Raw genomic sequence first — 25,529 nt, forward strand, 5'->3', positions numbered from 1 at the left:
ACCTGTTAAGTTGCGTTTGTCTAGTTGCCATATTCCTGAGGTTAACTCTTGTGAGTTTTGCTGTGTTCTTTCTTCCTTGCTGCTTTGCTTTGATTCTGGTTTCCTTCTGGCCTGCCTGGCTTTTCATGTCTGGCCTTTCTTCCTGCAGACCTGTTGGCTAGATAAAAACCACGATAGTATGTACCAGCTGCAAAAGGAAGAGGGGAGATACCCAGCTTTGTTAAAAGAAGAAATGCCAGTTTTTATAGAAGTATAGCTTGTAGTTTCAGCATGAAAAAAAACTCTTCATTTCAAAAAGTCTTTGGCTCTAGAATGTGCCTCCCCTGCTTCTTACTCCTAAAGAGTGTCTGTAGCACAGTCACTGTAGTTTTACTAGTGCTCCTAGTGATGTATAGGAGCATTGTTTAGGGGAAACAAAGTCAGTTTGTGTACGTGTGCATGTATGTGAATGTACGTGTATGCACCCTGCCCTCCCACCTCCCTCAAAATCTTCAGATGCAGTGAGGCCTTTCTACGTAAAACAGTGTACCTTATTATTATATATTGCTTTATGGGATTAGAAAATATTCTTTAAGTTCTGGTTATTTGAGAGCTTCTTGGAATCAGGATTTTATCTAGTCTGTGATCACCTTTTCTAGTTCCTAAAATATGGCTTGCTGGGCCTCCCTCCCAAGTGTTGCTCTGTTTCCTCCAACCACTAGTAGCCCTTCATATCACTCATCTAAAAGGATACAAATTCATGTGTAGTATAGTCACTTGAGTTCTCTCCAAAATGTTTTTTCTCCTTACCTTTTTTTTTTAGTTTCTTATGTATCACTTACCCTAATTTTGTAAGCCAATGTGATTTCTTTTGGGTAGGTAGGTGGGCATAGACCAGTTTTAGGGTGTGGTGTGAACATAGTATTTGTATTGATGTTTAATGTTTTTTCCTTTTTTTTATTAGGCAAGAAAAAGTCATATTTCCCACGTTGTTCATGGGTAACTGAATTTGTTTGCTGTGCTCTTTTCCATTCTTTCTTAATCATGGTGTGTGGTAGAAGACACATTAACAAATTGGTTTTACTAACTGCATGGGGCTGGCTCTGCTTTAACCAACTTATAGCCCGTGAGTGAGCTTTCAAGTTCCTGTTTGACTTGATTGTTTCATCTGTTCAAAACAAAAACAAATTAGTCATAGTGGTCCTGGGGCCGTTGTGAATAGCAGGCCCGATGGCACTCCTGATGTAGGGTCCTGTGCTATAGTGATGATGCTAGGAGTTTTGGGAGTGGGGGTCGGGGTCACTCTTAGACCCTGGGACCACATTTGGCTGTCTTTGTGGTCCTGGAGTTCTTCCTGTTACTCAGTGTGTCTTCTTTTCTCAAAACAGTCACTAATGATTACGGAGCCTTGCTGTGTGGGGACTCACCCGTCTTTGCTCACTTTTTTTTTTTTCATAGTACATTGGAATGGTAGTTGGGGACATGTATAGGATCTGCCTTACTATTCAGGAATGTACATTTCAGTTTGCAGAGCCTGGGGAGAGGACTGTAGCTGGCTGGAGATTCGCTGAGCTTCCATTTACCCATCTAACTAGGGAGACTGGGGTCTGGAATGTGTCTGCCTGCTCTCCTGAATTAGCTGTAGCCCACTCTCATCCTTTTTTCTGCTGCCCTCTCAGGTATACTGTGCCTTGCTTCTTCGATGGATTTAGTGTCCATACTTTATTTCTGTTGTGTTTGATTTATTGTCCTCTTGACTAGCTTCTAAACATGTCTTGGTTCTTTCCTCCTTTTCATGTCTCCTCTTACCATTTTCCAACTGACCTTAGTTCCTTTTCTCAGCTGGATTCTCTATTTTTCAGACTCTTCAACTAGATTTTGTGGTGAGGCCATCAAATTTCATAATTTCTAGAACCTTTATTACATAGATGATTCCCAGATCTATATCTCCATCCCTGCCTGTTCTCTCTCTGTTCAGTCTTATGTTGTCCACTGGGACCTTTCCCTTCGGCTCTTTTGCTGTTCCCTGAAAGCAAATGTGGTGAGTATGTGTTTCTTCTCTTGAAAACCTTTCCCCCATTGCACAACTTTGCAATTCCCTGAAGGGACCTCAGCAGACTGACAGTCCTAGCTCTAGTGTCAACTTTTTCCTCCCTCTCGTCTTCTACTTCCCACTTCCTGACTCAGAAAAGAGGTGCTATTATTCTCTCTCTGTTCTACCCAGCCTGCAAATCAGAATTCTCATTTCCATCCACATAGAGAAATTATATCTAGTTTGTTTTCCCTTCGTATTCTGGATTGCATTGCTTATTTTTTCCATTCGAGCTGACCTGTGTTGGGAGCACCAAAGTGGTTGCTCACTGAGGGCTGTCAGATGTCTTCTGGCCAGGAGGAGACTGGGAAAGGATAATGGCCTGGGGATCTGGAGGGAGATTTTGGGCCCCCTTCCCCATTGACGGGCTCATGAATTAAGCTCAGGTGAATGGCTGGACCTTCTCCTGCTTTGGTTTTCTTAGCAGTATAACAACAGGGATGAACTTGATGTTCTTTAAAGATCTGTCTAGCTCAAAAATGCTGCATCTCAGTCCTAAACCTGCACGCAGAGCCAACCTTATGGTTGCTGCTTTTGCACACCCCTGTGGAACAGGTGCCAGGTCTTCTTGGCATCTAACAGTGCTTCCGTTCTGCCAAGTTTTGGGGGCTGTCTTTAGTACAGCTGCTCTACCCTGCTGCCAGGCTCTGAAGCTAGGAATGAGATGTTCATGTGTTTAAAGCTGAGGTTTGTGAGGGCTGTCTAGTTCTCTCCAAGGCTTTAGGAGAAGCAGGCTTTGAGGCTCTAGGACTATTCAGACAAATGACAGATTATTATGTGAAGGCTATAATGGCAAACAGGATGTGGCCCCTGCCCCCAGAGGAGGCACAGACACATAGTCTTAGCAGAATAGGGAGGGATGATTTAAAGTTTTCAAATGTGATGAGGCTCATATATCAGAACTCCCCTAGTCCCTGAAAGGAAAGGGAACATCTTGGGTGTGTATCACTGAAGTAGAAAAGGTACAGCAGGGAGAAATTACATGTGTCAGAGCCCCTCCTGTTGCTCTTGGCCTTTGTGTGGGTACTCGATTTCAAACTTGACATCTATACTCTGAAGTTAGTTTGTTCAGGCATTAACTGTTTCTTCAAAGTAGTCGAGGGTCATTTGTCAAGTCTCTCTGCATGCCTGTTTTTCTGAGATTACACTCACCTCATCAGTGTACCAGATAGTTATCTTTGTGGAGAATGTGTGTCTGCATTTTTTTGTAAGAGAACCTCCCTCCATGAGTCTATAGTCAACTCCCTGCACCCTTCTGATGACTGGGTTGGGTGGACAACGGAGGGCAGGTGTGATGTAGTGGCCCTTTGCAGTTGGCTGAATCTCCTAAATTGCTAGTGGGACAGTTTTCCTAGGAAGTTTTTCAGGATGGAAAAGCTGAAAGTGGCTTCTTGGGAGAGGTTCTTGGTCTTGCACTCACTCCCTCACTGCTTCCCGTGTCTGTGCTGCCAGGTGGGTGGGCCTGAGGTGGGGTGTTCCTCATCACTGGCCTTGAGTGCTGGGTCCTAGTTGAAGGCTGTTGTGCTGGACTGGGCTGGTTGTTCATGAGTCTGCAGAGAAGACTACCCATAATGCTTTGCTTGCTTAACAGTTAAATGTTACTCCTTCCACCCCCATTAAGTTTTCATGTATATTGTAGGAGATTTGGGAAACAATAAAAAAATACAAAGTAGTAAATAAAATTTACCCATAACCCAGAGGGAAGAAAAGTAACTATTGTTAAAATTTCCTTTTACAATTTATATGGTTTTATATAATGTGGTGTGTGTGTGTGTGTGTGTGTGTGTGTGTGTGTGTGTGTGATCCCACGCTTTCTAGATTTGGCTACATAGATAGTAATGTCTATATAAGGGCTATAGTCTAGAATGTAGAATATATACTACTTTTTTTTGAACATAAATAGTTTGGTAACCTTTTCTACCTAGCATTAGTTACATTCTGAATATTTTCCCATGCTATTAAAGAACTCTGTGGAATGTGTTTTTAATGGTCATATACTATTTCATTGTTTAGTTGTACCATTTATTTAATTAGCTCCCTACTGGCGGATATTTAGACTTAGTGTATGGGGAAAAAAATCAGGGCTGTGGCCACAGTGGCCAGTGTGATGAAGTTACTGAAAAGGAAGCATATAGTCTCATTATCCCAGGACCACTGAATCCTCAAGTCTTTAACCAATTGATGACTTCTAGGTAGCCACTTTCCTTTGGGCTGTCAGGATTCTACTGTGGGAGAGGAGTAGTTTTAGAGACCAAATGAATTTCTTGCTGTGTGTCAAGTGATTATAAATGACAGTCTCTCTTTTTCTTCCCTTCCCTTCTCTGCCCTGGTCACCCCCACAGGGCAGTAAACGGCTTTGACCCAGCTCCTCCTCCTCCTGGTCTGGGCTCCTCACGCCCATCATCGGCACCGGGTATGCTGCCTCTCAGCGTGTGAGTGCCCAGCCTCCAGGTGGGGGCTCCTGCCCTCCTCCAACAATCCAGGACACCCACGCCTCACCCTTCGGTGCCTGGGCCCAGCCTGTGCCCCTCTATCTGCCTCCCCGTGGCAGGCAGAGGGCAGGCTGCATGCAGTGGTGGCTGCTGGGCCCTGCCCAGCCCCAGGACTCTGCGCGATATCAATACTGGCTATTTTCTCTTCTCGCCGTAGTGCCGTTGGTTTCACATGATTGCACTTTTGTGGGTCACAAGGTGATACATACGTGTATTACTTGGTCACTGGATGCAGAAGTACCCATTCATCACACCTGCCTCATAGCTCCTACCCTGCTGTACTGATAGGATTTAGTTGTATTTAGGACATTGCAAATCTTCTAGAAGTTCTCCCCCAAATCAGGTTGACATGTGCCCTTCTGAGCTCCCACCCAAGCGTCTTCAGTGCTCATGATCATGTGTCCCCCAACTCCACCCCACACAGTTTGGGCCTGTTGCTGGCAAAGAGTCAGGAAGGTCACTGAATTAGGGAACATTTTCTGCACCTTCTGATTTTACTTTAGCAGTTATCATTCCATTGACTTGCCTCCTAGAGCAGCCTGTCTGAGCCCCAAATGGCAGGAGCCTCTGGGGTCTGGTACACACAGGGCTGGCAACTTCCTTGCTAGCTTTCTGGTCCTTTAGTTAAATGACATCTTCAGAGCTTTTTTGTTTTGTCTTCTGAGGGCCTGTCCAGTTGCGTTAGGAAGGGTTGAGTGGCCTGATTCCAGGGGTCGGCTGGTGCCAGCACCTGGGGGCGGGGGGTGGGCAGACTGACCATAAGTGGTTGTCCCTGTGCATCCTTTGATTACTCTCATGCTGCATTTACTGTTTACATTGTTTTATTGTACATAGGTTTGTAAACATTATTGCCTAAGATATTTGTATATAACTTGGGCTTTGTAGCTTTTATTTATTCAGAACTCATATGGCATGTTAATGACTTATGATGGTGTCCTACTCTGGGCAGCTGTATAGGATCATCATGTGGTTAAAAAAAATACTTCCCCTCAAAAAATCTTTTAATGTGGAAACAATAAATTTCACATAAAAAAAGTATCAAGGTTGCTTTATTGGGTTCCTGCCATCCTGTGAGAGAAGAGCTAGAGTTACAAAGCCAGGTTCAGATGTCACTTTTGCTCTGACATGGGACATGTGGGTGGACAGCAGTTGTGGAATGGGGCAAAGACAATTCAGGCAGCCTCAGAAAGTGTCTAATGCACTGAGCAGACGGTTGCATGCTGATTCTCAGTGCTGGTTTCTCTTAGCTTTGATTTCCAGGAGCAGCCTGAGAATGGCCCAGGCCCCTCGTGCAAATCTGGGAAGGAAGGACTGGGACTTTGAGGGAGGCTGCCAGTTAGGTCATGGGGCAACTATGGTGGATCCAGGAGTTGGTCCTCTGGCTGTGCTGCCTTTCATGACATGTGTTGGTGTTCTGGGATTAGAGTTTAATTGGAGCTGGGCTTCTCATCTCTCAGGTTGACATTGGCAAGTGAGAGAAGGTGCCAGATGTTTGGTAGCAAGAAACAGGGTGACTGGACTTGAACTTGTAAATAGTCTGTATGAATGTATCAGATTCTGAACATTGCTTATAATAAAGAGCATAAACAGTATAGTTTTAAAACTATAAGTAAAAGTAAGTGAATTGAATTCCTAAGTGAATAAAAAACTTTGAGTAGGATACATTTTCAAAAATTTCTTAAAACTTTTAATATTTAAGTGGGCAGGAATAGCTTCCATTAGTTCTACTTGGAGATTTTTTGCCGTAAGCTGCCTCACTGAGAGACACTTGCAGTGGTGTGTGTGCTGTGCCCAGTAATGCTGGCCAACCAGTGAAAAGAAAGTCTCTTAATGATGGGCAGCAATTTCCAGCTTATTTTCTAACCATCATTGGAAGGACTGGATTAGTTCAGAGGCTTAAACATTTGGCAGACCTCTTTGTTTATGCAAGAACTCCAAATCTAACACACAAGAAAAAGTTCTGGAGTCCTGACTCCTTGTCCCTGGCTCCCCAGTGATTTCTCAGTTCCTTTCCAGCTGAACACACCTGAGATCATCTCATCCATATGGTCCTGTCAGTTGTTGTTCAGTCAGATGATGGCAGGCAAAGGGTCCCTGGGCTGAAGAGGCCCATGAGTCATTTACTGGACATCACCACTGCTTCATGTCCAGAGAGCACAGGCCAGGTTTATGAAAGGGCAGAATTATGCTACAGGGCATGTTTCTAGTCCCTTCAGGTGGAGACCCCCATATATTCTAATTTTTTTATAGCTGCAGCAGCCCTTGGCATACAACCCCGTGAGGAAGGTGGTTGGCTCCTCTGGCCTCATATTCAGCTTCCTGTTTGGATTATTTGGTTCAAGATGCTTCTTTGTACTTGCTCAGATAGAGCATTTGCTACCTGGCATGAAAACTAGTATATACTATTTGCCCATCTAGCTAAAGATTGCCTACCAGCCGCCTGTCTCTGAGTGGGTTCTCTTCCTAGCTAGAGCTTCTGGTGCTCAGGTTTGCCTGGCTCTTATGAAAGCTTTGGGAATGATCTTTCCCTTGAGCTGGGTCCATGTGGTAGTCTCCCCTGCATGGAGGGGGTTAGTCTTCCACATATTTTCATCTCACCACCCTGTCCCATTCCTTGCTCCTGAAATGTCTTCTTGCATGAGAGTAGGAACCAGCTCAGAGTGGTCTGAAATTATACCCCACCAACTTGGTTAAGAGCTAGAAGCCAAAGTGAAGCATGTGAGGACTAGATACAGATAACCTGAGAAATAGGATGAGCTGGTTTTACCTCAGTTTACAGAGGGGAAGGTGAGCCTAGAGTTTAAGTGACTAGTCTGAACTCACACAGCTTGTTCATAGAAAAGCCAGGATTGGTTGGAAATGAGCTCAGTGTCTTTTTTTTTTGCTATACTCTCCACTTTTCCAAACTTGAGGCCTTGCTAGCCTTTACTGTTGTGTGCCTCAGGAGATGAGCTGATTTTTGAATCAGTTTATAAGGAGGAATATGGTTCATCCACCCCTCCTCTTCCAATCCTGTGCTTATTGACTATGCTCCTCTCAGAAGTTGTCCCAGAGATGCCATTCGCATCTTCTGAGAACTAAGGTGGAAGCTGGCACCTCTGGGGAAGGGTAGCTGTCTTGGAGTGGAGCCACAGCTTTAGGGAGTATCCTATTGCCAGATCTATTCTGCCTGGCTTAAACTGAGAACAGCCAGTTTGGCTGCTGGTGGGAACAAGGCCAGAAAAGGAGGGGTGGGTATGAGCAGTCATTTGTTTTCACTGCCTGAAAGATAACATCTTCCAAATTCTAGCTTTTACTTCAAGGATTGTTTTTCCGTTTGTCTCAAAGGTTGAAAAAAATTGAGAACACTAGCTTGAGCATTAAAATTTAGATGCGTTGATTCTTTCCTAAAAATGGGAGCAGGAGAGGAGACATCTCTGTAAATCATCTTCCAATGACTTAAAGCATCTTATCTGAAAACTGGTCCTATAACTAATAAAAATACTATCTATGGGAATACAGTAGCCCTTTTTTAAATGTTAAGGAAAAAGTCTTGAGTAAATATTAATATAACAGACTTCCTTTATAAGATAGCACATGTGAAGAGACAAATGTGAAAACAGAACAAAGCTTTTGTGCTGGTTTTGGTGGCCCAAGTGGGTTTGTGCCACACGGTTTACAATTTGAATCATGCTGTATCCTGCTATGTCTGTACCCATAGGTGTTATGTTAATGTTTCCTGTCAGCTCTGAAGCCTTCACCAAGGGAAACATGATGCAAACTGAACAGAAATTTAACTTGTTTACTTGTGGGTTGTTTGTAATCAGGTATCAAGTTTGACTGTTGCCCCATTAAAATATGGAGATTGTGCCTTGATCATGATTTACAGGTGGAGGCCTGGGGTGCTGGGGTGGCAGGCCTGGGCAGTAGGTTTTCTGACACATGCTTGTATAAACAGTCAGATGAGTGAAGTCCAGATTAGATAAGAGCACTATTGTTCCCTGTCAGTACATGATGGAGCTAAGAAACTTTTTAGGTTTCAAAATGATATTGTTTTAATTATGAAAAAGAACCAGCAGATCTCACTGTCATCTAGAATTTAGGGGAATAGGTACACTTTTATATTATTGGTGTCACTAAATTATTCTGTCTTGAATCAATCTAACAATGTCATAAGCTACAAAAACGCTTCTCTACTTTTGGGATACTATTCTGTGGTAGTAGGAATAAAATCAATCTCGGTAGCGATATCAAGTGTGTGTTGGTGGGGGAATGGTCAGGATTACTTATTAGCTGAAGGATACCATAGAGCCATTGAACCTAAGTGTGCAGATGTGCCAATACACAGGAGTGGAAATGACCAGTGGGAAAAGGACACAAAATAGATGAATATGCTAATTGCAGCTTTCTGAAAAAGTCAGAAGTGAAATTAAAAAGATGCAAATACTTTGGAATTCTACTTTTTTTCTGTAAAGTTGCCCAAATTCATTTTTAAAAAACTTACTGAAGTAATGAGACTGATATTTTTTCATTGCCCAATTTGGCCTGAAATCCTGTGTTGAGGAGTTTAGAGATTTGAGCAAGTAGCACAAAGCAGAGGCCCCTTGACTATCGGGTGACTGGCTCAGTCACACTTGGGGAAATTTTAAAATTCAGATTCCTCCAGGCTCCACCCCAGCACCAGCCTAGTGAGGAGGGTACTGTATTTCAGAGTCTCAAATACCAGCAATTGTAAGGCACACCTTTATTTTGTGAACCATTAAGAAAAATGTGCTGATTAGAAAAAGCTATGAAAATGCTTATCATTTAGACTTATTATTATATTTATTGAGAGCTCTTTTCTTTAGACAAATTTTCATGGTATCACACTAATTCATATACAGAAAGGGAAATGGGATAGTCCTAAAACTTCACGTTGTGATTCTGACGTCCTGAATCATGTTTTGACCCAGAGTTGTCCTCTACTGTTTTCCCGAGCAGTGTCTTCCTCTGTGCCACGGTGAGCGTTGGTGATGTGTTTCTGAAAAGCATATTCTGTTGTTCCAGGATTTTCTTCTAAGCCGCTGATACCCATTTTATAAGATCTGATGCTGGGCTTTATTGACCTTATCAGGAGGCGACAGGCCATGACAACCACATTACAACTGCCACCTACTGGCGGTGATTGTGAGACACATGAGTTTACACATGTGAGAACAAGAGTGTCTTAGAACCTATGCCATATTGTTACTTCGAAGGAGGCAGTGCTCTGCTTGGATGTTTGTCAGACCCTGAGTTTAATAGTTGGATTATGTCACTTTATATCTTGAATGAGATTTCATAACATCCAGTCAGTAGGGATTAGAGTCTGTTATCGGGCTACTTTGCTCAGTGCTCTAATGAATCAAACATGAATTTCTAGTCTCAATAAGGGTTGAAGGACAGGGTCACACTTTTTGCATATGGAACATAGGCCCTCTAACATTGTCTTTGAAAACTTACATCATGTCAGTATACCCTTATTGATAGTTTCATATTAGATTTCTGACAGGTATCATATGAGACACTTCAGCATGACTTGCTAGATTCTCAAATGACATGAGGCTACACAAGGAAGTGGACTGCCCTGTCTGGTCCTGACAGCTGTCACAAGACATATCATTTGAGCAAAAGCAGATGTTCCTCCCCCCAGAGTGACTAGGAAGCCTTTGTGGATGGGGACTCTCACTGGGTCTCAGCCACAGGTTTTACTCTCAGACCTGCGTGGAGGTAGGGGAAGAAACCTCTCCACTTTGTAAAGATTTCAATCTATGGCCTGCCTGTTCTGGATTTTCTTTTTTTTTAGGAGGTGAGAGTGGGACAAGAAGTGGTGGTTCCTCCTAGAGCTTGACAGATTTGAACTTTTCTCTTTCCTAATCTTGATACAGACATAATATCTGTGTCCCAGCTACATTGGCTTCAGGAGGAAGGGGCAATGGGTCAGTCATTCTCAGAGAAAGGGTGGGCTGGCTGTGCGAATAATTTGGTCTTCTGGCTCACACTTTATCTTAGCTGAGGTTTCCAGAGATGGGGAAGATTAGTGTTGGAAAGGAAATGTAGGGCTCTAGAATCTTTCTGATGTCAGGGTTTGAGAAGTATGCCCTCAAGCCAGTTGGACTAGGAATAACAGGTGTGTTATCCTTACCTAAGCCATTTAAAATAATTCCTTGGAGTGTATGCATTAAAAAAAGTGCCTATGATGTGGCAAGGGCAGACAGAGCATTTAGTTAGCATGACAGCTCCAAGTTAAAACCTCCACAGAGTCTTATTTGACTTCATCTCAACAAAGGATAAGGCTTTCCTAAGTCTTGCCTGAATTCCTCTTTACTATGACCCACTCTTGCTGGGTAGAAGCTGGCCAACTTCTTTGAGTCTTTGACACACTCAAAGCCCAGCTCCCATAAACTGTCTTCCTTGTGCTTTAAATGCCCAACAAAGGCTTTTAAGAACCACCTTTCCTCCCTACGAAATGGTGGTTTTTGTTTAGTAAAGAAAAGTTCCTTCTAGTTAGCATCTCTACAGTCAGGAACTGGGATTAGTCCATGTAGATTCTGTGTTTCTTCTAACAGGCTGAGTAGTTGGGAAACAGTGACATTAATGCCAGTTAAACTAGCCTGGTGGGAAGCATTCTTACTTTTTGAGAAAAATCAGCCTCTGAATTCCATAAATATCTGGACTATGACACTGAATAGTCAGGGTGAGAACACAAATGAGATACAGTAGCTGTAACTCACCTCTTTTTTTCCCATGGTAGTGACACAGGAGGAAAAGAATGCTTTTTGCTTTTTTTTTTTTTTTTAACATCCCCAGCACTGCCAAGAAGCCTGGGTATATGCCTTATACCACTAGAACCAGCCTAACCTAAGACTGTTGCGGAATAAAAACCCAGCATTCTCTCCATGATTTTGTGCTCCCATAGTTACTTCTCTCCAGCCGATCCTAACTGGCCTACAGTAGAGTGGCTGTCCTTGGGTCTTACCACTGAATCTTCCCTAAATCATTTTCAGTGTGTATCCTGCCTGAAAATGCAGTCTGAACCTTCTTGGATCTCTTAAAATACTCTAATCCAGTAAATAGCTTCTAAAGGCTTCCTCCCACAGCCCTAAATTGCTCCCATTTCCATTAAGGGTTCTCTAGCCCTAGTGGCCCTTTTCTTCCCAATGCATCCATACACAGAAAGGCCACTGGTGAGATATGACTTGTAGCCAAAACTGCCCAGAGAATTAACTTGTCATCTGACACTTTCTAGGGGTGCAAAGCCCTCAGAAAAGTGGGCCTGGCTGTCAGCATTTTAAGTTTGTATATCTCCCAACCTCCAATCAGATCACAGATGGGAAATCAAGAACAGAAGGTGAGAAAACAAGATTCCACGTTCACAAGATTATTCTTGTTTATTGAGGTCTGTTTATTCTCAACGGGTGCTTTTTCCTCCAAGTAAATAGAGCAGGCGTAAATATCTATAATGAATAAATTTATTGTCTTACAAAAATCATTGTCTAGAAATATGGGAATACAAGAAAAGATATTTGCAGTCAGGTGTCTGGTGGTCAACAGCCAGTACAATTCATAAAGGAGTAAAACCAAAGATTCCAAACCCACATGACAAATTCTTCCTAACAGATGTTAAAGCTTTTAACCCAAAAGGTTTGTGTTTTCAAGCACATTGCAGAGGATCAGGGATTTATAATTAACACTGATTCATTGTCACTGAATGTTTATAATACCACTTTGACTAGAGAGGTACATGATATGAAGCACAGTCAAACTTAATACATTAAATTGTTACGGAGGCAAATAATATATTTAACATTGTCTTAGTACTGTAGTGTCTAAGGCACTTTCTGTAATGTCAGTTTGCTTAACTATCAACCAAAAACAGAATGCTAAGTGTTCACTGTAACACTGTCCAAAGGGAAGGGAAAAGGAAAAATGAAAAAGGATTCACATCCACTGGCATGTCAACATTCAGGCAGATGGCATCTGTTCTTGAGGTTCTGTAAACCTCACTGACAAACTTGGAACGAGTCTCGGACACAAAACCAATATTCCCATTTTGGGCTTAAAGCAGCGGCTGAATTTGTAAGGTCAGCATGAAAGCCTGGCTGACAGCATGAGGGCCTTCCAGTAACTTCTGCTTAGGAGCATGCAGCTGCTTGCTCTGAAGTGAGGACTAGTACACCGACAAAGCCAGAGGGTTCAGGAGACCATCGGGAAATCAACGTGATTGCTGCCACCCAGGGCCTCAGCTGCATCGTAGCCACTATCCTTTCTATGCACAGACCAGCCCTGGCCAACAACAGTTCATGTGAAGAAATGCGGGGACACCACCAACTCGAGGAAGATGGGCATGGTAACCCCAAATGGATGCTGCTTCCCCCAATCCAACCCACCCCTCCTAATCTTTCCAAAGCCCCTTTCACAGTTTGCTCACTGAAATAGTGTTGATCATTATTTTAAGGAAATGAGAGATACAAGTGCAGTTTAGGTTCCACAATGTTCTAAGAGACGATGTGGCTGAGGAGTCAGGGGCCACATGAACACAGAGCTAAGTTACCTGTCTGTATGACAGAGAGCATGCAGAGCGACTGAGCAACAACCACGGGGCTGCCCCAATAACCCAGCGACTGGCAACAAGGGTCTGGAGTTTGTCTGAAAAAGGGTTCTCTTCTTAACATGTATTATAAAATGGTCTCTTGATGAATATATGGAAAATAGATGCAACGATGAGACAATCTGTTTAATATGTGCATGTTTTGTGTATGTATATATATAAAAAGGGGAGCAATTGTACCTAAATCTGAAGCAGGATACAGTATGTGTAGGCTGGAAAGCCTTAAGACACAGTTGATCTTTTAGTAAGGAATCCCGTAGCTTGCCAATTTCCTAAATCTCTAGGAGGCCCAAGGCAGGCTAGCGCTGGGTGAGTTCCTGCGTGTCCCACTGTATTGCCTCCACTGGCTTCCTGTGACACTACTCTGACTGGGTCGGCTGCGTCTCATTAACATCACTGGTCTTACTCTCGGTGTCATCATCTGACAGCTCTAGGGAAGCCCCTTCGATGTGCAGCTGGCGCCGACCAGATCGGCTTGAAGAGAAGCTGATTGGGCCACCACGCCTGGCGAGAACAAAAAGTAGACACGTGGGTAAATACACAAAAACATATGGCTGTCAAGTTGTTCAATTACATAATAACTTCAAAATTCTTCGGGACACACGACCTAGAGTGGATGGGCATAATCAGGAAAGGCTCTGGGCTTCTCCACCTCTCCTACATCCTGCCTGTGGAATATCATCCTGGCTAACGCACAGTGTACATGGAGCAGGAAGTCCTCAGAACTGGGGATGGCTTGATCCCATTTAAGGCTGTGACAGAGACAGTAAGGAAGATGGATTAAGTCAAAGCTCTACCTGCTAACCAAGGGTCAGCATTTCCATAAAGGACAGCTAGTAAATATTTTATTTAGGCATCGTGGGCTGCATAAAGTCTCTGTTGCACATTCTTATTTTTTCTTAATAACCCTTTATAAATGTAAAAACCATTCTTACCTCGCTGGCTATATATACAAAAGCAGGGCACATCAGAATTTGGCCATGGGCTACAGTTTGTCAATACCTGTGCTAACCTGGTCTTCTGCGGGGAGAAAGAAGTTTAGCTTTAGCTCTCTCATGTTTTGTCCTCTCTCTGCTGCATATCAGGTCTAGTGTGGAGTGAGGATGGGAGGAGGGCTGATGGCGCCAGGTCCTGCGAGGAGCTCCTACCCTGCCTTCTAATGGAGGCTGGGACCATTCCTCACTATGGACGTCTGAACATGGATGGACACTTGACGTGGCTCTTAAGCCTTGTGTGTTTGTATGGTCCACTAGTAAATGGGAAAAAGAGAGTGGGCCTGTTCCTCTTCTGTTCTCCTCAGGGGCTATTAAAGGTAAAAATTCCTGAACAGATAAACGGGAAGGGATTTAAGAGCATGAACAAGTAAACCACTTTAGAAAAGCCAAACCCTAAGCCTACAATTTTGGCTGTAATTGCAGGCTTTAAGTGAAGACTCTGTGAGACCCAGTGCTGCTCACAGAAGTCCCCAAGGTTGCTCACCTCAGCCGGTTCTTCAGAGTGCTGACCTCACGGCTCAGGCCCTCATTGGCCTCAGTGGCATCATCCAGTTCCCGCTGGAGCTTACGCCGAGATGCATTGGCACGCGTAGCTTCTTCTTCTGCTTCCTCTAGCTGCCGTTTAAGCTGCTTCATCCTGGCGTTGGCCTTCTCCATCTTGGGGAAGTTACATGAACCAAGTCAAACCAAACTGGTGAAACCAAATTTAGTATCGCTGCATCCTGAGTGTGTGAGCACAGCTCTCCACCCTGTCAGCCATGTGAGCACTCACGTGTGCTCACATATACACATGGGCATTACTTAAAGACACAAGACTGGGGGCTGGTCTAAGGCCTTTTGATTGGCCTGCCATTATCAGCAAAGCCAGTGTCTACAGAGCAAACTCTGTAAAGGAAATTTTTTGCAGAAAACAACAGTTGATTATCTCCAGATGAGATGACCTATGAGACTGTGAAAAGGGAAATGCTATTCTTACAAAATATAGAAGAGTCAGCAATTGTGGACAGTCTGTCCAACCCCAGGAGATGGTACGTTCATTTTTACATCTCCTTTAATATGGGCGTTTCAGATTTTATATTGTGATTCCAGTACAAAGTCACTCTGGAAGACCTGACGTGATTAGTCACTCCTGAGCCATTAGAGACTGGCCTGTGTCCTGTGGGTCCAGTTCACTCACATACACCCAGAACTGCCCTCAGTGCTGTTAGGCCCTGAGGGTGGGGGTGGGAAGGGAAGGCCAACATGCCTGACTGGAGCAGGGGAAGAACAGGGAAGGGTATGGGCCGAAGGTAGCAGAATCCTCAGCTCTTGTCCACATTTCCTCCCAGTGTCTAAAGTGGCAAGTCTCATCATGGTGAGGGGAATGAGCTGGAGGGAGAGCACAGCTACCCAGACTGTCATCTATGCCACAGTCCTATTCTTAGAACATTCCCTTGATACTTAAAAAAAGGATGCCTGGATGTAGACAAGGAAGACCACTGAGGTCCCGCATGTAGTGCATTTCTCTTTGCTTTCTATTTGACATCCTACATGTTCTCCTCCATCCAGCCAATATACAGTGACTGCAAACTATGCCTATTCTATTCTAGGCATTCAAGAGATGACACTAAGTGAAACTTAGTGAGGCAAAAATCTCTGCACTCAAGAAGCGTACATTCTTGGTGGAGGAAATATGAATTAAGATTCGATTTAGGCCTCACACTTCAAAGCCCTCCTGATGTGCTCTCACCCACCCCTCCTCTGTTTCTCTGGTGCGCTGAGAGAGCCCTGAGGGGTGGGGGGCCATGTCTTAATCACCTCTGTATCCCCAGCACTCAATAGTGCCTGGAAGAACAAGGAACAGCACATATAAAACATCAGAATTAAAGAGTTTCAAATAGCATTTTCTTAATTTAGTCAAATGGTAACATTTTGCATCAGTTGCTTTGCTAAAGGATTTCTAAGGTAGAAGACATTTCATCCTGCCCTGCCTTCTTCCCTTACCTGTTCTTTATACTGATCTGCATGTCGACGTTCATCTTCAACCTGCATGAAGATTTCTTTCAGCTTCTTCTCAGTACGTCGGACCAGTTTGTTGGCTGCTGCTCGTTCCCTATGAAAATGATCGATATTTGTGATTCTTAAAATGACAGTTTGAATGAGGAAAATATTTTTTAAAGTCCTTTTTTCCTAGAAGATGACATATGTTGGAGTACTTTCCAGGACTTCTGACCAGAATAATATCATAATTAATATGGTTCAGAAAACTTTTGCCTTCTAGTCACGACATGGATGGCCTTTAATGTATTCTAATACTGATAGGTAGAAAAAGTATATTATTCCTTCACATACAGATATTAATTACTTGATTTAGTGATCTTCTAAAGATCAAACATACAAACTACCTGATATTGAGTGCAGACTTTTTGAAGACAAAAACCTTAGCTGGTTACTCTAGTCATCTAAACTTTTTAGCCTAGAAAACAAAACAAAGACCCAATTTATTAAGTGACTGGTTCAGTCACCTGACACTTACTATGATGCTAGGGGCGACAGCAGCTAACATTGAAAAGAAACGACCGAACAAACAAACATACCTCCTACTTTCTCTCTAAGTTAGAGATCAAACAAATCACCATGTTTCTAGACAGGCCTACATTTTCCCTAATGAAGGAGAGATAACTAATTTGTTGAACTCCACTGAAAACAGAAAAAGTTCTTTTGTTCCTTGACAAATGTTATGCAAAAATGGGTAGTGATGGAGTTAGCTGAAAGGACAAGTCTCGTTAATTACAGCTAACAACAAACAAACCCTTCATTGTTTTATTTGAGCACAGTGGAGTTGAAGGAGTGGAGTGGGAAGTACAGATGCTGGGTTGGGGAGGGAAGATGTTGGGCTTTGGAGCACAAGCCCTGCATTTCTGCGCCCCAAGCTCCACAACAAGAAGGTGAATTTGAAGGTCTTTATACCTTTGTAAATGCCTGCCAAAAGCTGTATTGGGCAACTCCTCATAAATTTCAGAATAAAAACTGTCAAGCAGTCACTTCCCATGAGCGAAGAAAAGCTTTTATTTTTGATACAGTGCATTTCTTCTCTGCCAACAAATTGTAACATTTCCTGTGATGCCACCAACTTGGGAAATCAACTTTGGGTAAAAATGTAAACTGGCACCTAGAAAATCATGGGACACCATATTATCAGCTGAGTCCTAGAAGAGCTGACAGGTGAGCCCAGCCTTTCCTGAGGGCTCACACCTCCTATCTCCCACTCCAGTTACATACGTACTGGTCATCTCTTCCCCTGCCATGGTAACTCCCACAAGGCAAGTGTCTATTTTGTCTCTGGCTCACAGGCTGAGTCTGGACCTGGTCTGCAGTAGAGAAGCTCTAAGTTTTGGTTTACCACAGTAAAAACCTCTTACTTGGCTTCCTGCTCAAGCTGCTCCTCCAGCTGCCCAATCTTGGCTTCTAGGGCAGAGATGGTGGCCTTGAACTTGGACTTGACAGCACCCTCTAGTTCCTGCAGCTTGGCCTTCAGCTCCTTGTTTTGCCGCTCCAGCTGCTGGCGTGCATTGTCACTCTTCTGGGCAGCGCTGCGCTCCGCCGCCAGCTCTGCATTCAGCGTATCCACCTAGACAGGAGAGATGGGGTTAGTCATTCGTGCCAGAGGGGTAGCACAGGCCTTCCCAGGTGACGGGCTGCTGTCTGGGCCACCTGTAGCGTGGTCTTGCGAAAGCGGTCATTGAGCAGCTCCATATTGCTCTGTTCCTCTTCAAGCTCCTCCTCCAGCTGTGCGATTCGTGCCTCCAGACGCCGCTTCTCATCCAGTAGGGCAGACCTGGCAGAGCAAGAAGATGACAGCTCAATAGCAGCTCTACACAATGTGGGGAAACTCAGGGAAGAGGACTCCTCTACCCACCGTGCTGCAAGACACTGAGCACTGGTCTTGATTTTTCTCTCCCCTGAACCCACTGCCCAATCTATCAAGTCCTAGTCATCACACGTCAAACACGCCACCTACTTCTCTATCCCCATGCCTGCTACCCTAGTCCAGGCCCTGTCATCTCTTATCTGGACCACTGTGGGAGCCTTCCAGCTGACCTCCCTCCTGCCTCTCCATCTGTTCTCCACAGACAGCATCAGCTTTCAAAAGTACAAAAAGAGCTTGGCATTCCCTGGCTTAAAATCTACCTGTTTTCCAGTGCATTGAAATAAAAATGCTAACTCCTCATCATGGCATGCTAGAAAATGATCATGATGTACCCTCAGTACAGTAATTAAATGGAGAAAGCAACTTCTTAATTGGAATAAAAGATGACTTTTAATGAAAAATGCATTCAAGGAAAGGTAAGTCTGATGAATGAGAGTGGACTTTCATTGCATAGCTGTGCAATCTATGGAAACCAGGTTAGTTCTGAATGTATTCCTTTATACTTACTGTCGGCATGACTGGCATGAGGAGGTGTGACCTGTCTGGGTCGTGCAGCCAGCCAGCGGCTGAGACATTCTGGAGCCTCAGCACCTTCTGCTCATCTTTCCAGACTTTGAACACATGAGCAAATCAACTACTGACTTCTTTATGCCTGACAACACCCACGGCCTTCTCAGTGTAGCAGGCAAGCCCAGGGGAATGAGCCACTGTTGCCTAAGAGGACTGGTGGGGCCGCCACAGATGCCCCTTTCCACCTGCTGTCAGGAGACTTACTTGCCAGAGGCGCTGTTGGCGATCTCATCAGCCAGCTCATCTCTCTCCTGCTCGGCATGTCGGCGGGCTCGCTCAGATGAGGCAAGTTCCTAAATAAGTTTAGACCATGATTTAAACTCTGGCTGTTGATAGTTTCCTCAATTGTGAAATCTGACAATGCCTATAGGCTATAGCCACCTTGCTCCAAGCACTCTATGTATGCCTCAAATTACAATTAGATTTGAGAAATTAAGGTGGTAGGTTTGCTGAAGAGAATCTGTCTGGGTATAGGTCAGCCAGGTGATATGCTGTATCAAAACGTACAAAAATGTCCACAGAGGAAGTCCTAGTCTGTGTAAGGGCTTGGCTGTCCCTTCCAATTTAAGAGGCAGCTATATTCCTGCCCTTCTTAGAAAGCTGGTGTTTCTTAATCACAAACTGAGCACAAACTTCATGCAAACCCCAAACTATACCAATTCATGGTCTTGAAGTATCTTCCACATATACAAGTAGTACAGTTTGGAGATCAAATCGACTAGCTAGGTAGACCAGTGAATATCAAGGCACCAGAAAAAAAGGTAGTTGTGCTGTACAGTTAGTTAGGATCACAGCTCCCAAGGAGGTGGGTGGAGTGTGACTTCACGGGCTCAGAGAGCTGGGCCTCTGCGGTAAGCAGGGCCTCTTTCTTGAAGGAGATGGGAGCCCTGGTCAGGGCAAGGAGACAGCCCTGTGCCTGCCAGTCCTCTGGAGGAAGAACTGCCTAATGGCTGCTTTTCCACAAATTTCCTTGGAAAGAGGATTTTCCACAGGCAGGAGTCAGGGTGCATTTCTCACCCCAACTGGGTAAAGACTAAGATCATATTCTCAGAATTTAAGAGCTACACCATCTTATTTTATGGATAAGGAAACTGAGGCCACGTGGATGAAGTAAACTGCCCCAAGTCTCAAGCTTGGTCAACAGCAGAAACTCATGGTTCTGAATCCCTCCCTGCCCAGGGCCTCTTATCACCAGCTGCCTCTTCCAAAAGATGCGATATTTGGCAAGAGCACAACTTAAGATGCTTGAGGAGCAGGGCTGCATAAAAGTTCATCTGTGTGCTCTGCATGTGCACTCGCCTCTTATTTTAGTGCACAGGATGTAGGCCCTCCAAAAGGCCTAGGTTCTAACATACAGAATCCTAATACATGGGACAGGGCACGAATCTAGGATGTGATGGCAGCAGGCAGAATACTTTGGACCTGATGGTCTCTGATTGACAAACACTGTGTGTCCGCTCTGCCCGCTGGCCTCTGGTGTTCTATTCTCCTGGGCCCAGCCCCTGGATGGGTGTGCTGCGCGCAGGCTGAGGGACCCATGGGAGAAAGGAGAGGACCCTAGGGCCTATAGGCCAGATGGAACAAAGGTGTCTGAGGTAAGAAAAAATAGAGAAATAGAGGGAAGGGAAGAGCTAGCGTTCCAGATCAGACTCTTCTCCCTAATGCCGTCCCCCTGTCGGAAGGTCTATAATAAACACTTTCAGCTTTCTGAAAAAAACAGAGTGCTGGGTTTCAGGGTGCTTTGATACTTGGGCAATGCCCCAGGAGCTCTCCAGAAGGCAGGCTCCCAGAGTCCCATCACTCAAGGGATATCACTGATTACACGATGAACTACATAGATCTTGATATTCTGCTTCATTGATGAATACACGTTCTTTTTAAGCACACAGATATTTATAAAGACTGACCCTATGTTCTAGACCTTAGAGCTGCTTGACTCTCAATATTCTCTAACTATAATGCAATGAAACTAGAAATCAACCAAGAAAAGAATAAATGTCACACATTTGGAAATTTAAACCACACTTTTAAATTATTCATGGGATAAAGAAACCATCATAGAAATTAGAAAAACTTAGAATTTAAATGACAACAAATAGGATACAGTGAAAATAGTACTCTGAGGGGAACTTATGTTCTAGGAACATTTTATGTGTCCAACTCAAGAAGTCAGAAAAACATTCAAAGGAAATAAAGGTAAGAACAAAATTAATAAAAAGAAAAACAAGGATCAACCCAAAAGCTGGCTCTCAGGGTAATCTCAGGATGTGCTCAGGGTTCAGATGTCTGGTTTTCAGTTCCTTCTTAATTCCTGACACCTAGAGAGTTTTCCTTTCTTTCTTGAAAGCTCAACTCCGCATATATAGTTGACTTTGGTAACATTTTTATCCAGCATTTCTAGGTGTTTGTACTGGGAGTTTTTTCATGTTAACTGATAACATTTCAACTTAAGTTGCTTTTCTCTTTCCAGGTTGAATAAATGCGATCATCCTTTATTTATATAGAAATTTATGTATACATTAAATATGGGCACTTCTTTGTATATTATACCTCAATAAAGCTTTTGAAAATAGAAAAAGAAACGTATGCATTCAAGTGTGCCAAGCATTGATAGAATCAATCACTCTTCATGAGAACTTACAAGAGAGATAAATGAAAGAATTGTTGGATTACAAGATGATTCACTTAGGAATTCAGTGAAACATACTTTTCTCCTTTTAAGTATCACAAATAGTACGTCTGCGTAAAACAAGGCAGTCTTGTATCACTTAGGTCAGAGTTCAGAGTTAAATGATCCTGATGCTTACTAACACTAAATAAACATCACTCCCTTTTCTTACACATGGAACAAGCCAGGAAAGTGGCTCGAAAAGTTACTAACCAGCTCCTCTGCTTTCAGCCAGGTAGGGGAATATATATGAGCAGTATCAAAAGGTGCGACTACTCTGCCGAACTAAAGCAGTAAGATAGTCCAGTAACTTAAAAAATGAATAGTGAAATTACACTAGGCTACAAAAATATTAAGATATATTTATCTGATCTTGGAGAAATTGGCAGGGCAAATATTTGTTGAATGAATGGATGAATATGTAAACAAACCTCCTGCAATTGAAGGATTTCGGCTTCTAGGCTCTTTAATTTCTTTTCACTCTCTTTGGATTGAGCAAAAATCTCATCCCGGGATGCACGGGCTTCTTCTAATTCACGCTGGTAATCCTTCATCTGAGCCTAAGGTTAAATAGGAAGAAGGTTTTGGGGGTAGTTTTCATTCATAATTTTTAAACATATGATTTTTTTCAGATTGTAAAAGTAATATACGGTCATTGTAAATATAAAAGTATATGGAAGTGACAAAGATGTTATAAGAAAACATTTAGACCAACACAAAAATTCTCAACAAATAGTAGCAAACTGAATCCATCAACATATAAAAAATTATACACCATGTATATTTATAAACCACAATATTCCACTATCCAAATGGGATTTATCTGAGAAACCCAAGGTTCATTTGACAACAAAAAATGAATTCATATAACCATATGATTATCTCATAATTCAGAAGAAACATTTGACAAAATCTAATACTCTTTTATTACAAAAACACTCAATAAGCTGTATAGAAGGAAACTTCCTCAACTCTAAGAAAGGGCATCAATAAAGAATTGACAGTTATTATCATAATAATGTTCAAAGACTGAATGCTTTTCCCCTTAAAATCAGCAGCAAGACAGGGATGTCTGACCTTGCCACTTCTGTTTAACACCATAATGGAGATTCTAAAGCAATGAGACCAAGGAAAAAAAGACATCCAGATTAGAAAGGAAGAAATAAAACTAACTTGATTTACAGGTGACATGATCTTATATATAGAAAATCTTAAGGGATCCATTAAAAAACCATTAGAACTAATAAGTTCAGCAAGGTTGCAGGATACAAGATCAATATACAAAAGTTAATTGTATTTCTACACACTAATTATAAACATTCCAAAAGTTAAGAAAGCATTTATACTTAAAATAGAATCAAAAAGAATAAAATGCTTAGGCATAAATTTAGCTAAAGAAATATAAGACTTGTACAACAAAAACTGTAAAATGAACCACCACTGAAAAAAAAATTAAAGAATAGCTAAATAAATGGAAAGATGGCCATGTTCGTGGACTGGAAAACTTAATATTGTTAAGATGGCAATACTTTCCAGATTGACCTATGGAGTCAACACAATATCAAAATCCAAGCTGGCCTCTTTTAGAAATTGACAAGTCGATCCTAATGTAATTGCAAAGAATGTGGATAGTTAGACAATCTGGAAAAAGGACAAAGTTAGAGAAGTCACACTTCTCAATTTCAAAATTTACAAAGCTATGGTAACTAAGACTTGTATTTGTGTAAGGACAGATGTAGATCAATGGAATAGAATTAATTCAATGGGGGAAAGAACAGTCTTTTTAACAAATGGTTCTAGAACAACTAGATATCCATATCGAAAAGACAAGTTGGGTTTACATATCAAACCATATGAAAATTAACTCAAATGGATTTTAAAAGAGCTGAAGTGTAAAACTCTTAGGAGAAAACATAGCAATAAATCTTCATGACCTTGGATTAGGCTGTGGTTTCATATATAATTTAAAAAGCACAAGAAACAAAAGAAGTAAACTGGATTCCATCAAAATTAGAAACTTTTATGCTATAAACGATACCACTGAGTGAGTGAATAGACAGACCAGAGAATGGAAGAAAATATGTGGAAATCATATACTTTTATAAGAAACATCCTGAATGTATACAGAAATGTTACAACTCAGTTATTAAAGACAAATCAAAAAGATGAACAGAAAACTTAAAGACTTTTTTTCAAATAAAATAATGGCCAATAAGCATATGAAAAGATGTTCAACATTATTAGTCATTAGGAAAATGCAAATCAAAATCACAAGGAGGTACCACTTCATACCTCCTGGGATGGCTATAATTAAAAGATGGACAATAGCAGTGTTAGTGAAGATGTAGAGAAACTGGAGTCCTTATATACAGCTGGTAGGACTGTAAAATAATATAGTCACTATGGAAAGATCTGACAATTCCTCAAAATTAAACAGTTACCATATAACCTAGCAATTCCACTCCTAGGTAGATACCCAAGGAAACTGAAAGCGCATGTGCACACGTATATATGAATGTTCATAGCAGCCTTGTTCCTAGTAACCAAAAGTTGAAGTCACCTAAATATCCACCAACCCAAATGATGAATGGATTAATAAAATGTGGTACAAATGTTCATACAATGGAATAAATATTATTTGGTAATAAAAAGGAATGAAATACTTATTCATGCTATAACATGGATGAACCTTGAAAACATTACGTTAAGTGAAAGAAGCCAGTCATAAAAAGGCACACATTGTATGATTCTATTTATATCAAATGCCCAGCGTAGGCCAATCTATGAGACAGAAAATAGATTCGTGGTTGATTAGTTCTGGATGTGGCAGAGATAGTGTGGAATGACAGTTAATGGTTATAGGCTTGCTTTCAGAGGGAACCAAAATGTCCAAAATTAGACAGTGGTGATGACTGCACACCCCTGTGAATTTACTAAAAAATACTGGAAATACTTTAAATAGGTAAATTCTATGATATGTGAATTATATCTCAATAAAGCTATTAAATAAATAAAATCATAATAATGCTATTTATATTTTTCGTAATGAGCTTAATAATCTTTTTAATTAGCTGGTAAAAACAAAAACCTTTGTATTTAGTTTTTTAAAAAAGTACGGGGAAATAAATAAGTTACTCATAAATCCATTATCCAGAAATGACTTTTCTTTCTAAACTTTTTTCTAAGTATATATATATCTACATCTATATGCAAAAATCTATACACATATGTGTGTGGAATTATAAACCAAAATGCCCTACACTGTATCTTCTAAGCTCTGTTGTCATTGCATACATAGCCCCATCGTTTAAATGGCTGGCAGTCCACTTATATTTAGGTTGTTTCCATTTTTTGCTATCAGAAATAACATTTAAGCTATGATATTTTGTATATATATATCTTCTCATCCTTGTATTTTGTTAGAATAAATTCTCGAGATGGGGAATTACCGAGGTCAAAGGTATGGGTATTTTCTAAAGCTTTTGTCGTAACTGACAACACTCCCCCCAGAGAAGCTGTGCCTATTTATATGAAGACTCATTATATCCTGCCAATACTATGTTATTAGAAAAATCACTTTTTGTCATTGTGATAGTGAAAACCAGCACTCCATTTGAGAAGCAAAAGTGATGATTAGATAAGACTGAAAAGATTACTAAAGCTCACGGCACTAAAGGAGGATGTCGATATACCTTCCTTTTTGGTGGCTCAGTGGCTATGTTAAATTAATTAAGCATCACCAGAAGCTGTTCAGAGCCCAAAGAGCATTTTCCTATTGGTGGATGCTCTACCTGTTGAATCCACCCTGGCTCTGTTTCAAGACTCACTAAGTGGGGCCAAGCACACCCTATAGACACTGGAGGTACACACGTGCCCTCTTTATGGCCTGTTGCCCCACCCTACAGCCAAAGGTGACAGCTCCATTGTGCTCCCTGGCAAGATGGCAGGCTAGGTGCTGCAGAGCTTTTCTCAGCTTCACAGGTCATGTGTTTGATCTCAGTAGGTCCAGATGACACCATCTTTAAGACTGATGGTTGACTGCACATACCTGAAGTTTGCGAAGCTGCTTGATGACTTCATCCCTAGCTTTGTTTGCAGCCTCGATTTGAGCTTCAAGGTCCTTCAGGTCTATTTCCATTTTCTTCTTTGAAGCAACAGCAAGTGCCCTCTGTTTTCGCTCATCCTCCAGCTCTGCCTCGAGCTCCCGCACCTGAC

General features: G+C 42.2%; 2 protein-coding genes across 14 annotated transcripts in view; one reads left to right on the forward strand and one right to left on the reverse strand.

The window, feature by feature from the left end:
* The window catches only part of NDEL1 (nudE neurodevelopment protein 1 like 1), a 77,710-nt gene that overhangs the window by 24,199 nt on the left and 27,982 nt on the right, over positions 1-25,529 (forward strand). The window contains exons 9-10 of one of the 9 annotated variants that reach the window (XR_005649561.1): positions 4,414-13,699; positions 14,257-14,441. The exons of 7 other annotated variants lie outside the window; for them this stretch is intronic. Coding sequence is in view for 1 of the 2 variants with exons in the window: in XM_039847318.1 (XP_039703252.1) it covers positions 944-978; positions 4,414-4,421 (43 nt within the window). In the remaining variant the exon portion in view is untranslated. Of the gene's footprint in view, positions 1-943; positions 979-4,413; positions 13,700-14,256; positions 14,442-25,529 lie in introns of those variants that run through there. One more of the 9 variants, XM_039847318.1, reaches the window with a different exon arrangement.
* The window catches only part of MYH10 (myosin heavy chain 10), a 130,765-nt gene continuing 117,161 nt past the window's right edge, over positions 11,926-25,529 (reverse strand). For 3 of the 5 annotated variants that reach the window (XM_039847307.1, XM_039847309.1, XM_039847310.1), the window contains exons 35-42: positions 25,363-25,524; positions 21,746-21,874; positions 18,851-18,939; positions 17,860-17,983; positions 17,568-17,776; positions 16,150-16,258; positions 14,651-14,823; positions 13,531-13,675 (exon numbers count right to left, since the gene is read on the reverse strand). In XM_039847307.1, coding sequence (XP_039703241.1) covers positions 13,531-13,675; positions 14,651-14,823; positions 16,150-16,258; positions 17,568-17,776; positions 17,860-17,983; positions 18,851-18,939; positions 21,746-21,874; positions 25,363-25,524 — 1,140 coding nt within the window. Of the gene's footprint in view, positions 13,676-14,650; positions 14,824-16,149; positions 16,259-17,567; positions 17,777-17,859; positions 17,984-18,850; positions 18,940-21,745; positions 21,875-25,362; positions 25,525-25,529 lie in introns of all 5 variants that reach the window. The other 2 variants (XM_039847308.1, XM_039847311.1) reach the window with 1 other exon arrangement.

This window comes from Pteropus medius, unplaced genomic scaffold (genome assembly GCF_902729225.1).
Source record: "Pteropus medius unplaced genomic scaffold, Ma_sr-lr_union100, whole genome shotgun sequence".
In the NCBI taxonomy this organism is placed as follows: domain Eukaryota; kingdom Metazoa; phylum Chordata; class Mammalia; order Chiroptera; family Pteropodidae; genus Pteropus; species Pteropus medius.